The 23221-nt window shown below is 46.2% G+C and overlaps 1 protein-coding gene across 6 annotated transcripts in view; it reads left to right on the top strand.

Annotated features, from left to right (window-relative positions):
* Nucleotides 1–23221, top strand: part of TRIO (trio Rho guanine nucleotide exchange factor) — a 304156-nt gene that overhangs the window by 99390 nt on the left and 181545 nt on the right. For all 6 annotated transcript variants that reach the window (XM_079791309.1, XM_079791308.1, XM_079791311.1 and 3 more), the window contains exons 2-6: nucleotides 2966–3040; nucleotides 9183–9297; nucleotides 16271–16463; nucleotides 19118–19630; nucleotides 21576–21698. In XM_079791309.1, coding sequence (XP_079647435.1) covers nucleotides 2966–3040; nucleotides 9183–9297; nucleotides 16271–16463; nucleotides 19118–19630; nucleotides 21576–21698 — 1019 coding nt within the window. The remainder of the gene's footprint in view (nucleotides 1–2965; nucleotides 3041–9182; nucleotides 9298–16270; nucleotides 16464–19117; nucleotides 19631–21575; nucleotides 21699–23221) is intronic.

Genomic DNA, 23221 nt, shown 5'->3' with positions numbered 1-23221 from the left:
TCCTGTGACACATTCAACAAAAACATGGTGATAAAACTGTTTCAAATTTGTGTTCTAGTCTGTGTTTGGACATGGACATATATCACAATGCAAGCATAACACATTCCAACACCGGTTCAGCCATCGGTTCTGTGCCTTTCCTCCTCTAGAAAGACAGTTTTATTTAGAGGAGAAATTCAGGAACTGTGATGGGCTAATGGGTAACTGCAGTTTTAAGAAACTGAAGCTACATGGGAATGAGCTTGTGGCTTATAGTAGGACATAGGAAGCTGTGATTTTCATTGTTAAATTTTGTTTTCTTCACCTTTTTTTACATCAGTATGATATTATTTTTCCTGTGGGGTGGCCTGAAACATGGCAGCACTAACTTCTGCCATTCACTCCATCAAGGCTGTGATAAGTAGGTGTGGTTCAGAGTTAGCAGGGATTGTCAGGAATGCTTTGCAAGTATTAGAAGTCCCACAGTCCTCTTTTGAGGCACCAGCACTGGGATTAGGACATTCTCCTTGTGGAGGGTTGTGTGAGAGGGAGCCAGACCCACACGTGGGGCTCCCGTTTCTGGACTGTGGGAGTCCAGGACTGCAGTTTGTGGTGGCACCTCCCGAGGGCTTTGCTGTGTCCTGGCCAGGGCGTCTGTGGGAATGGTAGGAAGCAGGCCTTGTCTTATCTGGTAGCACTAGAAGGGGGATCCTACTCAAATCCCTGTGGATTGGAATCCATAGCTAAGGCTCAATTCTTTCTAGTATTTCTATGATTTGGTCTGCTTCCACATTTGCCCGGGCATCCTAGCATTCTGTGCTGCTTATGGAACGTGTCATCCTGTGCCTTTTCTGTGAGTAAACATAAACCTGGCTCCTTGAGGCCTGAGGTGGTGCCTAATTTCTCATTGCATCTGCCCTCCTTCCACCTGGGTCCATCTCAAATGGAATTGGATGTAATCAATCTTGCAGACACGTTCAGTGAATTACCCAATGACTGGCAATGAATTGCTGCGACTAGATTGCATCCATTCAAGAGTTTTGAAGGAATCTTAAGGATGAAATTGCAGAATTCTTGGCTCTTGTTTTGCGTTTTATAAATAGTCACTGTTTTACAAGCTTGGTAGGTTGCCAGCACCAAGCGTGGTATGTTGGAAAGCAAAATGGCCTGGTGATCTGGAGGTCCAAGTTGTGTCGAGCCTTTTTGTGACCAGCCAGGTAGTAAGTACACTAAGCCTCTTGGACCCCAGGATCCTCATCAAGATTTGTTTGTGGCCTTCTTTGTGCAAAGTCTCTGGTGATTCTCACTGTCACTGTTAATCCTGTTAAACTGGGTTGTTTACATCCTATGGACAGGAAAGATTTACTCTAAAAAAAAATCAAACCACACCATTAATTTAGTCATTCTTTGCTCCTTTGAATGATAATGCTGTAGGGACTGGACTTGGTTATATTCCTCCCAAAGGTGCTGCTTTTGTTGTTTGCTTGCTGGCTTTAGCAGGCTACTAATTTGGTGGGACTGAAGCTACAATCTCTGTAGTGGGCACCAACTCGAACCTTGGTGAGGTCTTTCCTCTTTAGCATAGAGTTTAGGCTTGGAGCTTGCCTGGCACATGCTCGGGGGACAGCCAGAGATCTGGACCAAGTTCATGCTCTGAATTTGGGGCTCCCCTTCCTCCTTTCCACAGCTTCTCCTCTCACTGTCAGCTGCTGAGGCCACCCTGAGCTGGGTCCTAATTCTTGTTTTAGCAGCTCCCTTTGGCTCAGATGGGGCCCTCCTCTGGCTAAAAGCCCTGGTAGGGAGGTGCACCCAGTGTCATTTCCTTTTCCCCAGAGTCTCTCCCTGCTTTTGGCCACTCTCCAGTGCCTCGAAATAGTTGTGTTTTGGAGATTTAATTTGTGGCAGGCCTGGTCCAATCGGAGCCCCTCAAACAGACCTGAAGTGGAAGAAGCTCCGTTTGTTTACTTTCTAATTCCAGGTTTCCTTGTTGGCGTTGGTTGTGTTACCAAAGCTTACATTTTGAATGCTTTTCTTGTACTGTTTTGGCAAAAACGTACAGGAAAATAGGGATGGGGCATCAGTCTTTTATTTTTTTTTTCTAGAGAGTTCTCTGCCAATCACCATAGTTGCTAGTTTTGATGAACCCAGATGGCCTCTGTTAGAGACCTCCAAGAGAAATATCCTGAGGCGTTATTATGAGTATGAGCATTTTGACCTCAAACTTCCATGTGGGCATTCACCCTGGGGAGCTGGACTGGACATGTTTGGGCTGCAAGAATTCCTTCTGCTTAGATGGATGTTGGCTTGGCCCAACTTGCCTGCCACATGCTTCTCCTCCACAAGATTTCCACTTGGCCGTCTAAGAGACAGGAGTGTGGGAGAGCTGGTTTGCACTGAGAAAAGGGCCTTGGCCACCCTCTGAAGCAGGTGGCACTGGGCCATCTTACCCCACGAGCCAGTGACATTCCTCCAGGGGAGCACGACCCAGAAAGCCAGGGAGGGCAGAGCCCCCGGGGAGCTGAGGCCAGCCCCCAGCTATTTATAATCCCTCTCTCCTCCCTGCCACTGTTGGTGACTCAAGTCTGATAGATGAGGCATTGGGCTCCCCCTAGAGGATTTAGTGTGCCAAAACAGCAGTTTTTAGAAAACAGTGTAGCCGTGTTACTTGCCAGTATTTACATGAATCTACAAGATTAAAATGAAGATTTTTGAAATGTTGTGGACTGATTTTTGGGACCAGATTTTCGTGGTTAGTAATGGCTGAGAGCCTGCTTGGTACTTTCGCCTCTGCGTCTGTGGGCAAATCATTGCTTGGCATTAAAATAGAAGCTAACTCTGTGATCAGAGAATTCAAGTGTTTTTGAATGATGATATTTCTAGAGTTGATTTAATGGTGTGAAGAAAGCTGGAATTGGATAGAATGGTTAAAAAAATTAAATGTCACTCAAGCAACCTAGTAATTTTACTTTCTTCTTCTTTATTTCAGGGTTTCGAAAAAACGATGAAATGAAAGCTATGGATGTCCTGCCAATTTTAAAGGAAAAAGTTGCATACCTTTCAGGTAAAGTCTAACTTTATCATCTGCTTTATGGATTCTCTGACTGTTTCTGACACAGTATCAGACAAAGCCTCAAACACTGAACTAGCTCACCTGCCACACCCTCAGGAGCATTTGTATTTCAGTAGATTTCTAGGTGCTTTATTCTTGTAGCATTGTCCTGAGATATTAGTGCCCAAACATCTTCTTCCTTCTGGCAGGCACATCATAAGTCAGATAACACTGGTGATTGAAATGTTTGTGTCTGTCATTCCACAAACATTTGGCTCTTTTGCCCCGATCAACTAGGTAAAACAACTGATTTTTTTAAGTTTGTCATCTCCGCAAAAGTGGTGGGAATGTGACCATATATGGACGCATCCTGATTTTTTTTTACCTTGGTTTCTTGTACTTTGTGGCTACCTACCTGTTGCCTCCTCTTTGGGGAGGTAAGGATGCCCATGAATCCATGGCCGCTCTCCCCTTGGCCTCTGGTCCTGGAGTTTGTAGAACCCTTGCCATGGACCATGAAAGCTCCGGTGGTCTTTACCAGCGGGGTCCTCCATTTGCCTGTAGAACTGTAAAGCCATCTGTGGGGCTCCTGACCCTCCTGTAGTGTGGTGACAGTCTGCAGCAGTCCTCCAGACTTTGGGGCACTTGACTGCCCTCCCCTCTGCACATAGAGGATCAGCTTTAGGGCTTTTTCAGCCATTGGGTATTCCATCTTTTTGGCACCAGTTTACTTGTTACAAAACAAAGGTTTGCAAGAATTTTCTGCTCTGTTTACGCGGAGGTGAACCTGTAGATGGTCACATGCATTTAGACAGTCTTCCTAGATACGTTTCCCTCAATAACCGTTCACCTTTCTCAAACAGGCATGCCATGCTGACCTGATGTCTCCTCTCGAACACGTTTTATTTTGAATTTATAACCTTGCTAGCTGCTTTTACATGGTTTGTGTGTCCTTTTGGCCCATGGGAATGGTATATATTTAGGATGCAGCCTCCTGTGGTATTTTTGTTACTCTTTTTACCTTGCTCTCTGTCGAACAGTATTCCTTAGCCCCTATCAGACACTGTTGGATGGTGTTGTTGAAGGGAATCTAATGCATAATGCATTTGGAAGGTAAACAGAAGATTATATGAAGTTCATGAAAACAAGAAGGTGCTTTAGAGCGATGGGAACACATGGTTAAAGAATGAAGTCAAACAACTCTTGGCTCGTAATCCACTGTTAAAAGTGGCCTTTGCTGTTTTCTAATCAGTTACTGACAAACTGCATAGTATGGACGCAGGCCAATATTGTAAGCTCCTGACTTTGTAGTTTACAGATGGATTTTAAAGTTAACAGAACAAAAAGACTCTACTTATAACTATAAGAGGCATCCGTAAGAAGGGCTTAAAGAAACCTGACCCCGAATGCTCATCCGTTTTTATCCTAAAGTTTGGATCTGCAATGAGAGTACCTGTTCCAGTTTTGTGGAGTTCTGCGTTTCACGGAAAGGCAAGGGGGTATCTCCCGTCCTTCTCGTATGTTCTTGTTGGCATCTAGTATAGCCTGAGTCCAGTGGCTGACTGGAGGGCCCGCTGCCGTCAGCGGCCTTCCCAGGACTCTCGAGTCCTAGAGTGTTCATTAGAAAGAGGCTGTAAGCCAGTGTCTGGCTCTCAGGACTAGGCAGGAGGAGCCGCGCCTGAGAAGGTGCCGGGCTGGTGAGCTTTTGGCCTTGGCTGCTTCTGGGACGGGGGCCCAGTAGACACCCTTTTAACAGAGGTTGTTACCTAGCAGACTTACAGATTGTAGCCATAATTTCTTTTACAAACCACATCTTCTCAGAGCTTTTCACGGTCATGAGGTAGACTGTTCCACGGGGGGGGGGGGGGGGGGGGGCGGGGGGGGGAATAGTTTTCAATGGTGTCCTAATCCAGAAAACCAAATAAGGGCCACACAGAGCAGAATCCAGTTGGTTCATTGGCATTTACCTTGTACTTCTCACAGTAAGTATGCCTTCCAAGAGCAGTTCATTCTCATTGGATGAAATGTGAGTTCTTAATTTATTTAAAGATAAAGGGTCAACTCTGCCCCGGGTTGCTAAGTTGGTTAAAGTGTCGTCCCAAACACCAAAAGGTTGCAGGTTTGATTCCCGGTGGGGGAACATACCTAGTTGTGGGTTTGATATCTGGTCAGGGCACCTATGGGAGGCAATCAATTGATGTTTCTCACATCGATATTCCTCTCTCTCCCTCTCTCTTCCTCTCTCTCTAAAATCAATAAAAACTTATCTTTCAGTGAGGATCTTAAAAAAGGCAATTTTGAGTCTAGCTGTTTCTGGTCATTCTGGGCCATTAAGCTCAAGAGACCAAGAAGGAAATGAGCCATCAATGGGTTTGAGGAAATAATTGTCACGCAGACATTTGTAGCTATAATGTGGAACCTTCTCAGCCTTCTCTTTAATATTAAAACAGACCCAGTTCATTTAGTATCGTGTTTCCTACCGGAGTGTTCAGGCATCCCCATTTTTAACTTCCTGATACCTGTGGTAGGTATTTTTCATTAAGTTTGTGTGGAATGTAGAAGAAGAATCCGTTCATACAGCAGACATTTATTGAGTCCCCTTTCTTATGTGCCCATCTCTCACTAGGCATTGAGAGTACATGCTGGTATCAGGGAATGAACAGATGCCTGCCTCCGTAGGGCTTCCATTCTTGTTGGGGAGACCGACAGACAGAAAAGTGTAAGTTATACAGTTGACCAGAAGGCCATAGGTGCCGTACAGAAATAAAGGGTGGGGAGAGGAAGAGTAGAGAGGAAGCGGTTTTTATAGAGTTGAAAAGGAGTGTCATTATGAACCAAAACTGTCCTTTTTGTTTTCTCTTGTTTTTGGCGAACATGCATTTGAATAGGCAGATACTCCCCCTTGAGCTCTGGGTGTTTGGTTACAGACACAAGGGAGGTCCAGAGACTGTGAACTCTCCTACGTGGACATCCTGTGACGTTGGTAGGTGCAGGAAGTGGATTTCCTGCCCTTTTCTTTTTATTGTCCCAGCTAAGGTGCCGAGTTTCCTGTCCATAAAATGGGACTGACATCTGTCCTGCCGGCCTCACCATGAGGCTGTGGGTTGACAGCAGACAACATGTTAGCATGTCTAGTAGGCGACGCTTTTATAAGCTGCACTGTCACTATATATATTAGTTCAGGAACGAGAACTTCAAAGCTGTAACTTTTCTGCTTCCTAACCCAAACAGTATTTTCATTTGGGTGCCTTCTGTGACATGGGCAAACAAGCAGAGCTTTGGGGCATACAACCTAAACAGACATCTGTGGATTGCTTTCAAGCTCCTTTAGGCTCAGGGACCATGTGCCTCTGAACTAACGCTGCATTTCATTGATTCTAACATGTTGATTTTTTTAACCCCATGGGAGGCGTCAGCAGATGGGTGATTTTGGTGCCTGTCCCTCACTGACTGTAACACACCACAGATTGGAAGGTACACCCAATGCAGGGAGGTTAGCACGTGAAAAGAAAATGTTAAATTATTTAAATAGAGAATATGCAATTTTTATTTCATGAGTGATTTTTGATGAAGTTTTAAAACGACCCTAGAGAGTTTTCTGAAGCTCTATTCTGGAAAAAAGGAAAAAGACAAATTGAATTCTTTCCCTTTACTTTGAAATTCAAGTTTAGGTTTAAATTAGCTTTTTTTAGGACATGAGTGGGAGCCTATTTGGAGGGTGAGCTTGCCAGTATGTCTCAGGGGACTCCTCGTCAGTGGTCCCAGCTGGGAAGATGTCTGTAGGTGAAAGGTGAGGCAGTACAACAGAAGCAGTCAGCACGTCACACTCACTTCATTGAGCTCTCACTCTGGAGTGAACAGTTGGCCGTGTGCAGTGTGCGCACCTAATGACTCCCCACGTGACACTCTTCGATGGGCAGATTTTGGATTCTGTTTTGGTAGAGCCTGCCTTGCTTGCATTAAGAGACATGATGACCCCAGAGAAAGGAGAGCTGAACACAGGTCATTGGCATTTCATCTCCCTACTGAGTCAAACATTATGTTTCATTTTAAAAATTCAGAATGGGAATCCAGAAACATATTAGGTATGATTCTCTTTACCAAGAGTCAGGTGAATGTTTTTATCTAAATTTCATACTGTATCTTTAAAAGTTCAAGTTTCTGTAATATGTGTTGAGCTGGAATACTTTTGATTAAGGTTATGGATTCCTTTTTGAAAAGAATGAAAGATGTTGGGGAATTAAAATAGCGAAATGTTTCCTGTCTTTTATTGGAGACAAGAGGTATTCCAAAACCTAGAGTCATTGATATTACCCTAATAACACTATTTGATATTTTAGACAATGACTTGGTAATGACATTCTATTCATTATAACAATATTGCTTCTCACTTAAAAAAAAAGTTTTTATTGATTTTGAGAGATAGGGAGAGAGAGAGAAACATCCACTGGCTGCCTCCTGCACGCCTCCTATTGGGATGGAGCCCGAAACCCGGGCACTGGGAATTGAACCAGTGACCTTTCGGTGCGTGGGAAGATGCTCAACCAAGTGAGCCACACTGGCCAGGGTTAATAGTACTTTTTATTCATTAAAAAAGGCCTAGGAACTCATTGTTTAGTTGTCCTTCTGATATTTCTACTACTTTAGAAGGAACTGAAGCCATTAGTTTGAAAAATTATATAGGTAAGTTCTTGTCAGGGGGAAGGACCCAGCTGGCGCGTGCTGGCAGAGTCCTTTTGTCTTTATTTAAGCTCATTGAGCATCAGTATCTTCAATTATACTGCAATCATAAAACTCTTAACAGGGTCACTGTGGTGATCAAGTCAGAATGTGTGTGTCAACCTCTGGACACCATGCATACCATGTATTGGTAGCTACAGTTTAGTATTATTACCACTTAATACCAGAATTACCGGGCTTATGAGTAATTTAACACTTTTCTAGGTGGTGTGATACACGTGGATCATTTTAAGTGTTCAAAGTTAAGTTTTATTTCTGTGCAGAAACAGTGTTAATCATTCCAGGAAATTGTAAATCCCCATATTGGTAACATGTATTTTTAAAATAACATCTGCTGGATAATTTCTTGGCCTTCTTAAAAGCAAAAAATCTGGTTTTCTGTTGTTATTTGCTTGCTTTTTAATTTTGCCTATGCTGCTGAGGTAAGTAATTAAGATGAGAAAATAATTTAGAATTGGATACCGTGACTTGAATTTTGAGATCTTCATGCTGTGCTTCCGAAGAGATGCCCAGAGTTGAAAAACTAAATGGAGGACCCACTTGGAAAGGCTCAGTTTTCCTTTCTGAGAACCCCGATGGAAGTAATAAAATATATGTGACAGTTTCACCAAAAATGGTCAGAGGTGCCAGCAGACTTCATTGGAATTGTGTCTATGTTAATGAGAAATAGGGCTGCCTGTCTATCAAAGACCAGTCATCACCTGAGATTTGTACTTATGTGATGTGATTTTTCCAAAGTCCTTAACTAATTTAGTTCTGCATTATAATTCTTGCATGCAAAGCTCCCCCACCCCTTTTATATATAGTGGCTTTGTGTGAGAGATTGGTAAAACTTGGCCAGTGGGGTTGGGCGCAGCCCTTGAGAGAGGAAGACGCCCTAGATCCAGATTATAGAAGTCATCAGCGTGAAGTTTGAAGAGCATTCCTGTCTTTTTCCCTTTCAAGACTTAAATCCCAGTTTGGATCGTAGCAGAGGGAGAGCTTAGAATGCAGGGCTGGGAGAGGAGAGAGGACCATGTGGAGGAGAATGAGAGGGCGGGGGCGTTGGGAACAGGTGTTGGTTGTTCAAGGCGAATGAGCACTTGCACCTGAAAACTTCCTTTCTCCAAACACAAAACGGAGGGAAGGAGGACACATTGGAAGGAAAGGGCAGGCCGTCTGGACTACCTTCCAGGTGGTGTGCAGAGCTCGGTTTCTTTCTGCCGAGCCCCGGGAGGGGGTGAGCTAGGCTGGCCATGTGCCCGCTGAAACAGGGACTGTAGCCCTTAGTCCGTCCTTTCAGGCCCTGCGGTTGATAGAGGAACAGCTTTGTGGGAGTGGCTGGGGACGCCGTGGCCTGCCGTGGCCTCCCGTGGCACGTCAGCGTGCCGTCCTCTCCTGTCTGTGTCTCAGTGTGCTCCCGTGTTTGTTTCAGGTGGCAGAGATAAGCGCGGAGGTCCCATCCTCACGTTCCCGGCCCGCAGCAATCATGACAGAATACGACAGGAGGACCTCCGGAGGCTCATCTCCTACCTGGCCTGCATCCCCAGGTGAGTTCTGGCGGTTCGGGCTCCTCACTGCTGGCACTGTTCTAGGATGTGGCGCCGAGCTCTCCAGAAACAGCTCAGCCCCAGCCCGAGTTCCAAGCAGACAAGTGGTGTAAACTTAAAAGTATGTTCTTTCTCCTCACTTCACATGGTGACCGTTCTGGCCTGCTTACAGCACTTCTGGCGCGGGGTGAGAGGTCATGTTTTGAGTGAAGTGCTTTGCGTGATGATAGTGGGGTTGGGAGGCCCCCGGCTGGGGGGTCAGGACGGGTGCCAGAGGTAGAAATGAAGAGTTGTGGTTGATGGTTCTGATCCCACGATGCCGAATCCTGGGAGCCAGGAAGTAGCGGCTGCTTCTGATACGACACTGCTGTCTTCCTGCCGAGCTGGGGTTCCCTGCAAGTATCCTGTTGATTTGTAGCATGAAGTTTGTGGGGCATTGAAAATCCTTCCCAGCTAATATGACAGGACGTCAGGTTTGGGAACCCCCATTCAATCCGGGACACCGTTAGTGGTGGTCAGGGAGGTTTTTAGTGTGGATGCTGAAAAACACCAAGAATAGGCAAAGCTTCATTTTCCAGACAGACCTGCGGAAAGGAACGATGAATAGCAGTTGGCCCGTGTCTTTGTTTCTGCTCTCATTGAGGTTTTACTTGCAGCACTAGCTGATAACCAGTGAAAGAAATCCTCCCCCCGCCCCCCACTAATATCCATTTAATTGTTCAGGTTGCTTTTTGGAAAATGGAATACTACTTTAACACATCCCAGGATATAGCCATGCCTAGATCAAGGGGCTGCTGTGTGTTGAGGTTGGAGGGGTGCTTCCCTCTGAAGAAAGGAAATCTTTATTCTAGAAAGGCACATGCAGAGGGAGGGCATTTCCGAAGAGACTAAATTAGGACGTGTAATAAGAACAGAAGTTGGTCATAACATAGGCTCAAGGAGACAGTACCTTTAAGGAGCATGTTACATAAGAGAGCAATAAAGGATGGTCAGGAGCAGGATAATGGGCCCTAAAGGTGGGTGAGTGTACTCGATCCTCCCAGCACAGGCTTTGTGGCACCAGCCGGGGAGGACGGCTGTGCCCGCTTGTAAGCCATCCTCGCTGTCGGTCCAACCTGCTGAGGAAGGTGTTGGGTTTCTGTTTGGGGATCCCCCGGGAGAACTGCACTTCGTATCGTCAGCGACGAAGGGATGGCACATGCGGAAAGGTTTCCCCTTTCCTTGTACTATTTCCCTTTCCCCTTCAACCGTTGACGTCACAGAGCTGGAAAGAGTTTTAGAAATTAAATGCTACTCACTATCATGTCTAAAACACAGTATAGTTGATAGCTGCCACTTACTGAGTTCTACTGTGCCAGGTACTGTGCTGATGATGGAAAAGAGGTAGAGCAATACAAAGGACAAAGTAAAAAAGTTCTTACTTAGCAGAATGAGAGTCGTCACGGAGTTGAATGAAAAACAAGTTGAATTGCTGTTATCCAGGTGGTTTTTTGAAATTACATAATTGAATTGCTGCATGTAACTTTGGCCGTTTGCTTTCTGGCTTTGAAATCTGTTTTGACTATGAATGTGAACATTACTTTTCATTCACATTAAGTTCTGGTGGTTTGGGGTTTCTCACTGTTTTCACTGTTTCAATATGTGGCACTGTGCTCTCTAGAAAACTGAAACACAGCCTGAATTCTAAGCAGACAAAGGAGTATACATATTTTTTTAAAAAATGATTCAGGTATGTTTGCATTTACCTGGATGACCCACATTAAAAAACACAAAAAACCTTGTCATTGGAAAATTATGAGCATACACAAAAGCAGGCAGAAGTGCGTAGCAAACATCACACTCCTGCCACCTAGCTTCAGTGATTAGCAGGTTTTGCTAATCTTGTTTTACTCGAATGTTGCCCCTGGAATATCTTGTAACAAATCCCGAGCACTCTTATTATTTCACTCATCAACACTTAAGTGTGTAGGGTGACCCTCCAGCTGCAGAGAGCAGTCACTTCATTTCATGCCTAGATTTGCTTTTGTATTTACAGTTCCAAGTGACAGGAAATGCCATTTTGCTTGTTGTTGGTTAATGAGCAAATAGAGAGGCGAGAATAACATGTCAGTGATGCATTTGCCAAGTGATAATGGAGGAGAATTTCACAGTGAGTCCCCTCTGGGTCCACCCTGCCTGGTCCCACCCTGCCTGACCAAAAAGCACTGTGTGGCCCCTAGCGAGCACGGCTTTGTTTTAGCCAAACAGTAGGATCGATAAAAATCATCAAATTAATGGTGTGGGAATTTCATTTTACTTTTTGAAATGTATACACACACTTTGAATAATGAATGATACAGGTAGTGTTTATTTTAGTTTTGGTTAATCCTCACCTTTGGATATTTTTTCCCCATTATTTTTGAGAGAATGGTAAGTAGGGAGGGAGGGAGGCGGAGGGAGAGAAACACTGATGTGAGGGAGACACATCAATTGGTTGCCTCCTGCACACTCCTAGACCAGGGCTGGGGATCGAATCTGCAACCCAGGTACATGCCCTTGACTGGGAATCGAACCCGCAACCCCTTGGTGCCCGGGCTGACGTTCTCATCACTGAGGAACTCGGCCAGGGCCATGGTGTATGAATGCTTTGGGACGTGAGGGTTTGGTTGTCGTCTCGGAGTGGTGTAAGCAGTCCTGAGGGTCTGTGCGATCTCTTCCCCTGCCCGTTACTCCCGAAATCTGCGATGTGAAGGTGGCCCCTGGCTGTCCCTCAGCCAGACAGTCTCGCGACGTGCCCTCCTGGAACGCACAGGCAGTCAGACTGACTGTGACCTGGCACGAGCTACTAATTACCTTTATCCGTCTTCCGATCTACAAAATGTGATGTTAATCTGTACTTCTTTGGATCCTTGTAAGTACTGAGTGAGGTGATTCACGTACACGCCCCGCGCAGGGCCTCAGGTCCCGTCGCTGCCTCAGAAGGAAGTAGTGCAGTAATTTCCATCTTTCGCATTCGCTCTCCTCCGTTCCTTCAGTGATTTTCCCTTCGATGTCTTCGGAGACAGATCAGCCCGCTTCTCCTCTGCATGGTCTCTAGGTGGTCTGTGCCTCTCAGAGCGTGGCCCCCAGAGTTAAACCTAATGTGACCTGGGAGAGGCGAGGAGTTGAGGTTTCTTACTTGGGTCACCTTCCATTCCCCTCCCCCTCCTTTAAAAGAAAAAGGAGGAGCAGAGTGATTTTCAGAGAATGCATGTGCAAGGCGACTGCCCGTGGATTGAGTGCAGGAGAAGCAAGTCGCAGCAGAACTTGTTGCTGGGGTGGTGGGGATTCCTGCCCAGCCATGAAAATAACAGTGGGCTTGGTACGTCTCTAGGTGTTCATTGTTCTTATTGCTTGAATTACATGAATTATGCTCTAGAACATTAAAATGATTTATAGCAACTAAATGGATAAACCACTCCCACTCTCTTTGGTCCCTAATGAAATAATGTGGAGACTTTGAATGAATTCATTCACGAACTTTCATATAAGAAGGGACTTTATTTTTGAATTGTTTAAAGTATTACATATGTCTCCTTTTTCCCTGATTGACCTCCCCCCCAACCCCCCACCCCTGGACAAGCCCCCACCGCCCCAGTGTCTGTGCCCATTGGTTATGCTAATATGCATGCATACAGGTCCTTTGGTTGATCTCTAACCCCCCTCCCCTGCATTCTCTCTGAGGTTGGACTGTCTGTTCAGTGTTACCTTGTCTCTGGATCCATTTTTTGTTCATCAGTTTATGTTGTTCATTATATCCCACATATGAGTGAGATCATATGATATTTATCTTTCTCCAACTGGCTTATTTCACTTAGCATAATTCTCTCCAGTTCCAACCATGCTGTTGCAAATGGTAAAAGTTCCTTCTTTCTATAGCAGCATAGTATTCCATTGTGTAGATGTACCAGTTTTTTAATCCACTCATCTGCTGATGGGCACTTTAGGCTGTTTCCAAATCTTAGCTATTGTAAATTGTGCTGCTTTGAACATAGGGGTGCATATATCCTTTCTCATTGGTGTTTCTGGTTTCTTGGGATATATTCCTAGAAGTGGGAGTTCCATTTTTAACTTTTTGAGGAAACTCCATACTGTTCTCCACAGTGGCTGCACCAGTCTGCATTCCCACCAGCAGTGCACGAGGCTTCCTTTTTCTTTGTTGATTTGTTGATGATAGCCATTCTGACAGGTGTGAGATGGTATCTCAAGAAGGGACTTTCTTTATCTAGGAACTAAAGAAAGTAGAGTTTCTCTTTTTTAGAGATTTGTGTTGAGAAGGGACCTCTGTTTTATCTAACTTTTCTGTATTTCATAGATAAAATGAGGTTCTTTGATAAAACTGCCAACCAAACTGGTGAATAAGTCACACTTCCCAGTGTGCTGGTTAATACGTCTTCACGGCGGAGGAATAGCTGTAGCCCATCTCCTGTTGCTAACTGCACACGTTCCTTAGCTGCTCACATACAGAACTGGGTTCCGGGAGGTTTGCAAGCCACGATTTTCCTAATAGTGACTGGCTTTGAACTTGGTAAAGACAGACGGATTGAAAGGGTGTGCACTCCCAGCCAGTTCCCGTGTAGTTTCCATTTCTTGGAAGTCACTGGGTGCTAACAGTTGGATTGTGGAGGAAGGGGAGTGGTTAACCCTTCTATAAAGGGTGCAGGCTCAGGGTACCTTCTGGTTGGGTCCTTCTTCGGCTTGTTCCTGTTGGTAAGCCTGGAGTTATTCGGGATTCGTTTTAAGCCCCTTTCAAGTGGAGGACTTTGCAGTTGTGTGTACACACTGTGCGGGGCTATGTGAGGAGGAAGCCAGGCTGCCAGAGAGTTTGTCTGGGTACGGTGACGACTGATGTTTAAAGTGCAGCCTCCCAAACGGCAGCTAATAACACGAGTCGGCACCCCGGAGGCTGCAGTCTCCGGCTGTGGGGCAGCAGAGCCGGGAGCTGGAGCAGAACGCCCAGCGGGTCAGGCTTCCTCCTGCCCAGGCTGGCCTGGCCCGGGCCTCAGGAGCCCTGGCGTGTCTATGGGATGGGACCTTGCACTGCTCACTCCATTAGAGTTCAGGGAGGCCCAGGACCCTTCGTTTCAGTGACTCGGGAGGTTTTCTGGCATTTCTGGAAGCCCTGCTTACCTTTAGGATTTGTGAGGGACGCCTTTGGTGGTGCCTGGGTTGTGGCCCAGGACCTGCTTGAGACCCAGAGAGCTGACAGCATAGCCCGAGGCGTGTGTGAGCCCAGTGTTAACTCCCCTCCAGTTCCTGGTCATGGGCGTAGGTGACTGATGAATGAGTTCCTTCCTACAGTTCTCCACAGGCGAGTGGTAAGCTAGGCTGCTGGGTCCGTCCGTTTTCTCTTTCCGGCTCTCAACACCATGTTCCTCGGACTGCGAGCCGCCACCTACTCAGGTTCTGTTCCACAGACTTTTTCAGAATATTTTTATGACAAGCCTTTTATACAGATGCAGTTGTCTTAGGGACTTTACATCGGTGAACTTCGGATGTCAGTTACTCGCATGGTATGAGTCAAGGAAAGGAAAGGAGTGTGTGTGTGTGTGTGTGTGTGTGTGTGTGTGTGGAGGGAAGGGAGGGAGAGGGAAGAGGAGTGAACTCATGCAAGAGAGCATAAAATTGGTTTTAATTTTGACTTAATTTTTTGGCTTTTTAACATCACTTAATGATAGCAATTAGTTTTCTGAGTTTTTAATTTAGACTAATTTCTCATGGTGATTACACGAGGCAGAAACAATGTCAGAAACCTTTTCATAGTCCCAGTACATTCGTGTTGGGTGAACACCTAAAATTCCCACTGGGTGGATCGAGGCCTTGCGTGGATTTCCGCAGAGCTCGCAGGCAGCCTCGCCGGCCCAGGTCTGCGCCAGCAGCAGCAGCAGCAGCCTGGGTGGGCCCTGTGCACCGCGCGCCGGTGAGGATAAGGCTGCTCTTCAGTGGGAGGCCGTGTAACACGGGTGCTACAGCCGAACGAGACCAGGGTTCCCCGTCTTTAAGGACTCTGACTCCTGTTGTTTATTCTTGATTACACAAGTGCATCATATATATTTACCATGTACTCGGGTTGGGATTTAATTGATCACTTTTGTTGCTTCATCAAGGTCACTCTAAAGAGGACAGGCTCTTTGGCTGGTTTGTCCTGCTGCGAGCGCGTGGAGAGGAGGGACGCGGTGGCTCCTTGCACTGCCCTGCTCGGTGCTAAGGGCCAGCACAGTTCCCACCATTGCCTTCACCCGTCCGTGCAGCTGGTGAAAGGCAGATATGTACTGTGAAAATAGATTGACCCCGAAGACTCCGCCCGAAGGGCGCCATGGACCCCCAGTCCAGGGCCCTGGGACAAGTTAAAAGGGGAAAAGTCCCCGCCGATGCTGCCAGCATGCTGGCGGGGTGGTTTCACGCCTGTGGTTGGGGAGTCCAGGGGGCTGCTGTGGATGGGGGTGTGACACCCCCACCTGGGTTCTGTGCGCGCTGCCAGGGGTCGCCCATTCAGTGCTCGCTAAGAACCTTGGCTGCAGTAGTTGCTAGGCAGCAGCGTGTGTGATCAGTTAACACACAAAGGTGGTTTTTCTCCTAAAGAGGAGACAGGATACGAAACCATGAATACAAGATAAAGTTTTAAAGGTTTTCAGAGTTGAACCCTGTTCCAAGTCATCATTGTTCTGATGCACGCATAGTCGGAGTCTGTTCTTTTATGACCCGGGAGCGGGGAGAGCATCTGGTTCCCGGGTAAGACCTGAGCTCTTTCTGAACCAATTCCATATCCTTTCATAGTCTCCCTACCCCCTCGCAGTGCTGACCCGCAGCCAGGCTGTGGGTGGAGGGGGCACCCCTTCGCTACGGAGCCCCAGATCAGGAGAGAGGACACAGTGTCAGCATCGCCCAGCGGGACTCTGCCCAGAAAAAGAGGCACGAGCTGCACGGCTTGAGCGTGTGTTTCCTTTCTCTCTAGTGAAGAAGTCTGCAAGCGAGGCTTCACGGTGATCGTGGACATGCGCGGGTCCAAGTGGGACTCCATCAAGCCTCTGCTGAAGATCCTGCAGGAGTCCTTCCCCTGCTGCATCCACGTCGCACTCATCATCAAGCCGGACAACTTTTGGCAGAAGCAGAGGACTAACTTTGGCAGTTCTAAGTTTGAATTTGAGGTAACTTCCATGTGTGGCCAGCCCGGCTACAAGCATACCTATGGTTTAATGAAAAAAAGAAAAAAACAGATTTTTTTTTCCCTCCTCATTGTAGGCTGGTTTAGATTTTTTAAAACGACATATTAGATGGGAACTGCGTATCTTATGTACATATGTGAAACTAGTTATTGCATGAAGTAACAAAGGTAGTTCCTTTATCGTGTCATCCTAGTGGGTCGTTTACCCAAGGTGGGTTTGGGTGGTTCGTAAGGACGCTGACTTGCAGACAGTGTATAAAGCGTTAATTTATTTTCCTTTCTACTATCACCACCTCTTCAGTTTCCAAGGCTCTGACAAGGCTTTGGTACAGGCAGTTACATGAGATGATTATCGGAAGAAAGTGTCTGGCCAGCTTGAAACTGGATTCATGCCGTACATATTCTGTATAAAATTTGAACATTTTCTGATAATATATTATAATAACTTTGGGTTAAATAGATTGCTTCTTCTAGCAACTTTTCACCAAGCATTAGGGTTCAGTGACTATATGCATGTATTGTAAGGTAAACAGTGTGGGGGTGCAAAAAATAATTTTTACCCCACCATTCTAAGTTTTCCAGCTAGTCTTAATAATCAAATTAACAGGAGACAGACTATGAGAAAATGTCCAGAATTTATTCCGGATGTACATGCAGGAGTGCCGTGAGACTATGAGGCCTGCAGACGCATCGGGCAGTTGCGGTTTATATGCCATTTTGGACAAAGAAGAGGGAGGCAGGGGTCTGGGATGTCAAAGGGAGAGCAGGTAGTTTACAGGAAGCTGAGAAAGAGCAAACACGTAGTAAAGAGTTCTTGCTGGGCCACCCAGAAACAGCAGGACGCAGAGGAGAGTCCAACAAACAGCTCTGCCAGACTCCCCCCCCCCCCCCCCCCCCCCCCCATCGCCAGCTATAGTTTATATCCTGGTGCCAGGTGATGCTCTCGTCCTTCAAGCAGCTTTTTCTCTCTGAAGCAGGCGAAGGGTCAGCGGTTCTTTCTGAGCTTATTGTTTCTTAATAGCCAGCTTAAAATCAGTATCCCAAAAGGCATATCTTGAGGCAGCAATAATGGTATTAAACCCATCACCCAGTATTAATCCTCAAGCCTTTTGTGACATGTTACCCTTTTCAAAGTGTTGTTACACGTGTATTACTTCCATTTTTAAATCTCTTTCCCTGGTACTGATTTTCGGTCTGAAATCCGAATTTAGTTTTGATTTGAAACTACGTTCAAGAGACTGAGGTGAAACATGAAACCAGTAAGCCTTTATCTTCATATGCAATTAGAAGTGATTTTGGAGGACAATTTATTGGGTCTTACTATTTTCTTGATGTCAAATTTAAAGTGTGTTGTATTTACTTATACGTGTTTTAAGCAGAAGTATGGTTTGGCAAAATAATGCACGCCAGGTTTTGCTAGTTGAAATTTGATCTGTCCCTTGGCCCTCAAGGTTACCGATACCGGTTTTTCCATTGAACTGCTTTGCCTCCAGGGACGTTATTAAAAGTCCAGGCAGATGAGACGGGCGTGAACGCCAGTCACACGGCAGCAGAAGTGCTCGTTCAGAAGCAGCCCCTCTTTGTAGCTTGGCTGCCTTCACGGTTTCTCACGCCAAACAGCACGGAGTGCAGGTGTAGGTTCCTCTGAGGCTGGAGGGGACAGGTGTGACTCCCAGCCCCTTTCTCTTTCCTCTTTTGGTTCTAGGCCACAGGTCTTCCTCCTTTACCTTTGTCTTTGCATGTAATCACCCCGCCCTCCGATGCTTTCCTTGAGGCATAATTCTTACCTAATCCTGCAGCAGGTCTGACAGGTAGGGTGAGGTTAGGATTTCCTGTTTAGGTTGTAATTGACTAAAACTGTATCACATAGTACAGCACTTGTACTGCTCAGAATCTGGCGGATTATCGAAGCGAAGAAACCTTCTGTCTTTACCTTTGTGAAAAGAGCTTCTGCCAGCTTTCTGGCTAATCCCTGTATGTTTTCTACATTTTAAAAAGCCATTCATGTCCTCTGAGGCGTTACCTGACGGGAGGTGGAGTTTAGGAAGGGGGCATGATGAGGGTGGTCTGGTTGGAGCAGCGCTGGTCAGTCCTCTAACAAGCAGCCCCCACACAAGTGTCCTTAGTGGGAGGTGGTGCTCCAGAGGGATTTTGAGGCCCATGAACAGGACGTGAGCGTGACTGCGGGAAGAAGGAAGCCTGGGCAGACTTCTCTGCTGGGAGTGAGATGGTGGAGTGGTGTGGATGAGGAAGGCTGCCTTGACAAAAGGGAAATGTCTGAATCGTCTGCTCTGTACTTGCCAATTTGACACCTTTCCTAGTTAATGTGCCTAAAATCGTGGGTTAGTGTCCACATCCTTGGAAAGAAATCTAATATCTTTCGCTCTCATGAAATACATATAAGTCTATCATTTTAGATACTCCAAGTAACATACATGTGTTGCTCTAATGGGTTTATTTTCACCAACTCTACTGTAGTGCTTCGTTTACTTATATTTATGGGGCCAGAACAAGGTATGTTATGTTTTCTATAAATAGATTACTTGCTTTAAGTTTGAAGATCTGTGACTAAACTGCTTTATGCTAAGACCATACAGAGTTGGTTCATCTTCTCATACCTGTTTTTTTTCCCTTAAGACAAATATGGTCTCTTTAGAAGGCCTTACCAAAGTAGTTGACCCTTCTCAGCTAACTCCCGAGTTCGATGGCTGCTTGGAGTACAACCACGAAGAATGGATTGAAATCAGAGTTGCTTTTGAAGATTACATTAGCAACGCTACCCACATGCTGTCCCGGCTGGAGGAGCTTCAGGACATCCTGGCCAAGAAGGAGTTGCCTCAGGATTTGGAGGGGGCTCGGAACATGATCGAGGAGCATTCCCAGCTGAAGAAGAAGGTGATTAAGGCCCCCATCGAGGACTTGGACTTGGAGGGACAGAAGCTGCTCCAGAGGATCCAGAGCAGCGACAGCTTTCCCAAAAAGAACTCAGGGTCAGGCAACGCGGACCTGCAGAGCCTCTTACCCAAGGTGTCCGCCATGCTGGACCGGCTGCACTCCACGCGGCAGCATCTGCATCAGATGTGGCACGTGCGGAAGCTGAAGCTGGACCAGTGCTTTCAGCTGCGGCTGTTTGAACAGGATGCTGAGAAGGTAAAGGAGAAGGGAGAGGGATGCCAAAAGGGGCTACACCGGGAAGATTTCTGGATCGTTTGGTCTAGAGAAAGGGCTGGGGCAGGGTAAGCGACTCTCACGGCGTCGGTTAGAGACTGGAGACGGAGAGTGTCAGTTTTGGGACCGCCCCTAGATCTGCTTCCCACGGTCATTCACTGTGCAGTGCAGTGCTATTGTAGACACTTCGAGTTATTCATTACTGATGGTTTCGAATGCCTGTAAGATAGACAAGAATGATATCTTCGGCTAAAAGAGTGAATGTTTTATAACATTATATTATTGAAAGCAATAGTTATGTACAGGGTGTCCCCAAAAATGTACATACACTTTAACAGCTGATAGCTCAATTTTGAAAATTAAGTGTATTTTAATAAACACTGTCTTATAATTACTCAAAGTGTGTGCAGACATTTTTGAGGGGACACCCTATATGTATGTCATTTGCTAATTTCTGCTCTTCCACACATACAAAGCCAGTGACAGTACACCATTCAGATCTGTTGTTATTTTTTTTTAAAAAGGGTGAATATTGAGTTAAAATTAATAGTTTCTGGAAAATAGAGACAATAATAATTTATGCTCTCATATCTTATTCTTGTGCTCCAGATAAACCAACTACTCAGCGAGAATCCTTGCCAGTTATCGGCTAACTCCTCTTAGCCAGGGGAAAGCAGTACACTTCTTTATGGGAATGTGGTGCCAGCCATGGGTGTGGGTGAATTGGCCACTCTTCATTTGATCTCACTGACTGTTTTTCATGGACAGGAGAATGTTTTGTAAAGTAAAAAAATAACTACATTAGAAATAAAGGACCTTTCAAAGGTGACCCTCCAGTACTGTTCTTCGGTAAGCTTTTCACATACCTGCCAGTGCACTTAGGTTTTAGGTGCTGCCTTGTCAAAGACACTGGAGAATCTTCCTTCTAATCATTAAAAAAAAAAAAAAACACAGGTGGCCATCTCGGATTCTGCTTCAAGGCACAGTAGCAGTGCTAACTGATAGGTGTTTATCCTATATAATAAAAGGGTAATATGCAAATTGACCTAACTGTGGAACGACTGGTCGCTATGATGCGCACTGACCACCAGGGGGCAGACGCTCAACACAGGAGCTGCCCCCTGGTAGTCAATGCACTCCCCCGGGGGAGTGCCGCTTAGCCAGAAGCCAGGCTGACGGCTGGCGAGTGCAGCGGCCCGCCTCCGCAGCAGCGCTAAGGATGTCCGACTGCAGGGAGTGGGCCTAAGCCGTTGTTTGGACATCCCCTGAGGGGCCCCTCCCATCCCAGTCCACGAATGTTGTGCACCGGGCCTCTATAGTTTTTCTTCAAGTACTTTCCTTGTGAACAACGTAATCTACATCCTTGTCCAGGTAGTCTCTCCATTGAACCTTAAGAGAGATGTCTTTGTTAAATTTTTTCCCAATCCTTTTTATTTTCACAGTAAATTTTATTGTTTGCATTTGCCCACGTTTTTTGGTGTTTTTTTTTACTTCTTGCATTCAAGAACATTATCTTATAGTTTTTGGCATTGCTATCACCAAAACCCACCCAGACATTATAAATCCCTAATTCCTAATAGGTCTTTAGTTGAAGGGTAGTTTGGGCCACTAAGTAGTTCAATATAGCTTGGGGGCTGGGTTGAAAGTCAAAAGATAAGAGTTTGTCTTTAGCCTGGCGGACTTGAATGTCTTTGCTCTCCTGCGTTCCTCATCTGTCAAAGGAACCATCTGTTAGATAAGAGTTTCTTACAGGTCCTGCAGGTTCAGAACTGTGCTAACTTCTAAGAAGTCAAGAATCCTGGACCCAAATGCTGAGAGGTTATCAAGGAAGAACGTTGCCTCTTCTGCGTTTGGCCCTGTTCCCGGGTTCCTGTCAGTTTGTTTCTTCTTCCTGGAGTGATTCATGTTGTCTTTTTCGTTCCGGTAGATGTTTGACTGGATCACACACAACAAGGGCCTGTTTCTGAACAGCTACACTGAGATTGGGACCAGCCACCCTCACGCAATGGAGCTTCAGACGCAGCACAACCACTTTGCTATGAACTGTATGGTAAGACTGTCGGGATAGTTGTATCCTAAGGGAAGGGATTTTAGGGAACGGGACACACACACACATCACATCCCAGCACGCAGCCAGGAGGCCATGTGGGCCTTCAGAGTTTCTGATGTGATGGTAGCAGTTGACCTCCAAGTGTGGGGAGTTCTCAGTGCTAGCAGTGTCTAAGTAGCTTGTTTTCAGTTTTGAACAAACAAAAATGAAAACAAGCAAACCAACCAACCAGTGAAACTTGTACCAGCTGCGTGGCCAGTTCACCATGGATGGTTTTGATGCCCATTCCTGTGCTCCGCCCCTCGGGAGCTGCAGGCTGCTGGTGCCACGTGTTCCCTTACCTGCACCGGAAGTAATGGGGATGCGGAGAACGTACCCTGTGCAGACCAGTACTCTGTGAGCACAGTCTGTTTAAGGACATAAAAGTGATGCAGGAAACTGTAATGGGCTCGAGGGGCAATGAGTACCCACAGGGGGTCCCAAGCAGAGCCGTCCACATGGACAGCTCTCGTCAGGATTCTCACAGAGGGCATCTGCTTGAACTGTCCCTCTTTAAGGGGACAGAGAAAGCAAAAATGAGCAAATATCATCACCTGGCACTAGAGAGAGAGCATGTGTATGCCATGCTCTCTCTTTAAGCCAAAAGCAGTGCCTCCCTGGCACTAGAGGGAGGCACTGCTTTTGGCTTAAAGGACGCTAGTTATAAGCGTTAATGCCGCAGGAGCCAGGGAGGCCAGTTCCCTGCTGACCATGGCCTTGACTGGCTGTCACAAGCTCACAAAGTATCCTCCCTCCCTGCCACTGTCAGCCCCCCTCTGTTAGCTGATTCTAGCTTGCACACGCAGCCCAGGAAAGTACCTCAGAGGCTGCATGCAGTCTGTGGCTCGCTGAGCCCAGGCGTAGGCGACTCCTCCTAGTTAGGTTTGGTCAGAAATGAGTGAAAGACTGTACAGGGGAGGAACGGACAAGTGGATACGCTTTCTTGGGGGGCGCTGCAGACGACGTAACAACCCTGAGGCTCTTGCAGAGGTCTGGGTGGGAGACTGGCCCACAGGACCAGTGTGGGAAGGGGAGAAAAACGTAGAGGAGTTTGGACAGGGAAGGTAATAAGATGTAGGGGCAAGATTTGGAGGAGCCAAAGTTGTGTCTGTGATTTTGGGGGACTATAGAGAGCACAGTGTTCTGATGCATCACAAAGTATCATAAATATGTGAATCCTATGGCCTGGGCTTAGTTGAAGGTGTGCATCCCCACCCCAGCCTTGGCTGTAATGGGACCTCAAAGAAGATCGGAGGTGGAAAGGGAAATACCGTAGCGAAAACTTGTTTTGCAAAAAGCGCAGTTTTTTGAAGCCTCGCTCCCTTATTTTTGCAGGACACTGGTGGACCTGCAGATAGGAATCTCAGCGGACTAGAAAGGCTGATTTAAAACTTGAACAAAGCATTGTTCTGTGCCCCAATTCATATTCCTTGGAGAAAGTGCATCCATTTACAGAATATTTTCAGTTGGCACAAAAAAGATGA

Source organism: Cnephaeus nilssonii, assembly GCF_951640355.1.
Source record: "Cnephaeus nilssonii genome assembly, chromosome: 2".
NCBI lineage: Eukaryota > Metazoa > Chordata > Mammalia > Chiroptera > Vespertilionidae > Cnephaeus > Cnephaeus nilssonii.
The sequence above is the reverse complement of the archived record's forward strand: the minus strand, read 5'-3'. Positions and strand labels throughout refer to the sequence as shown.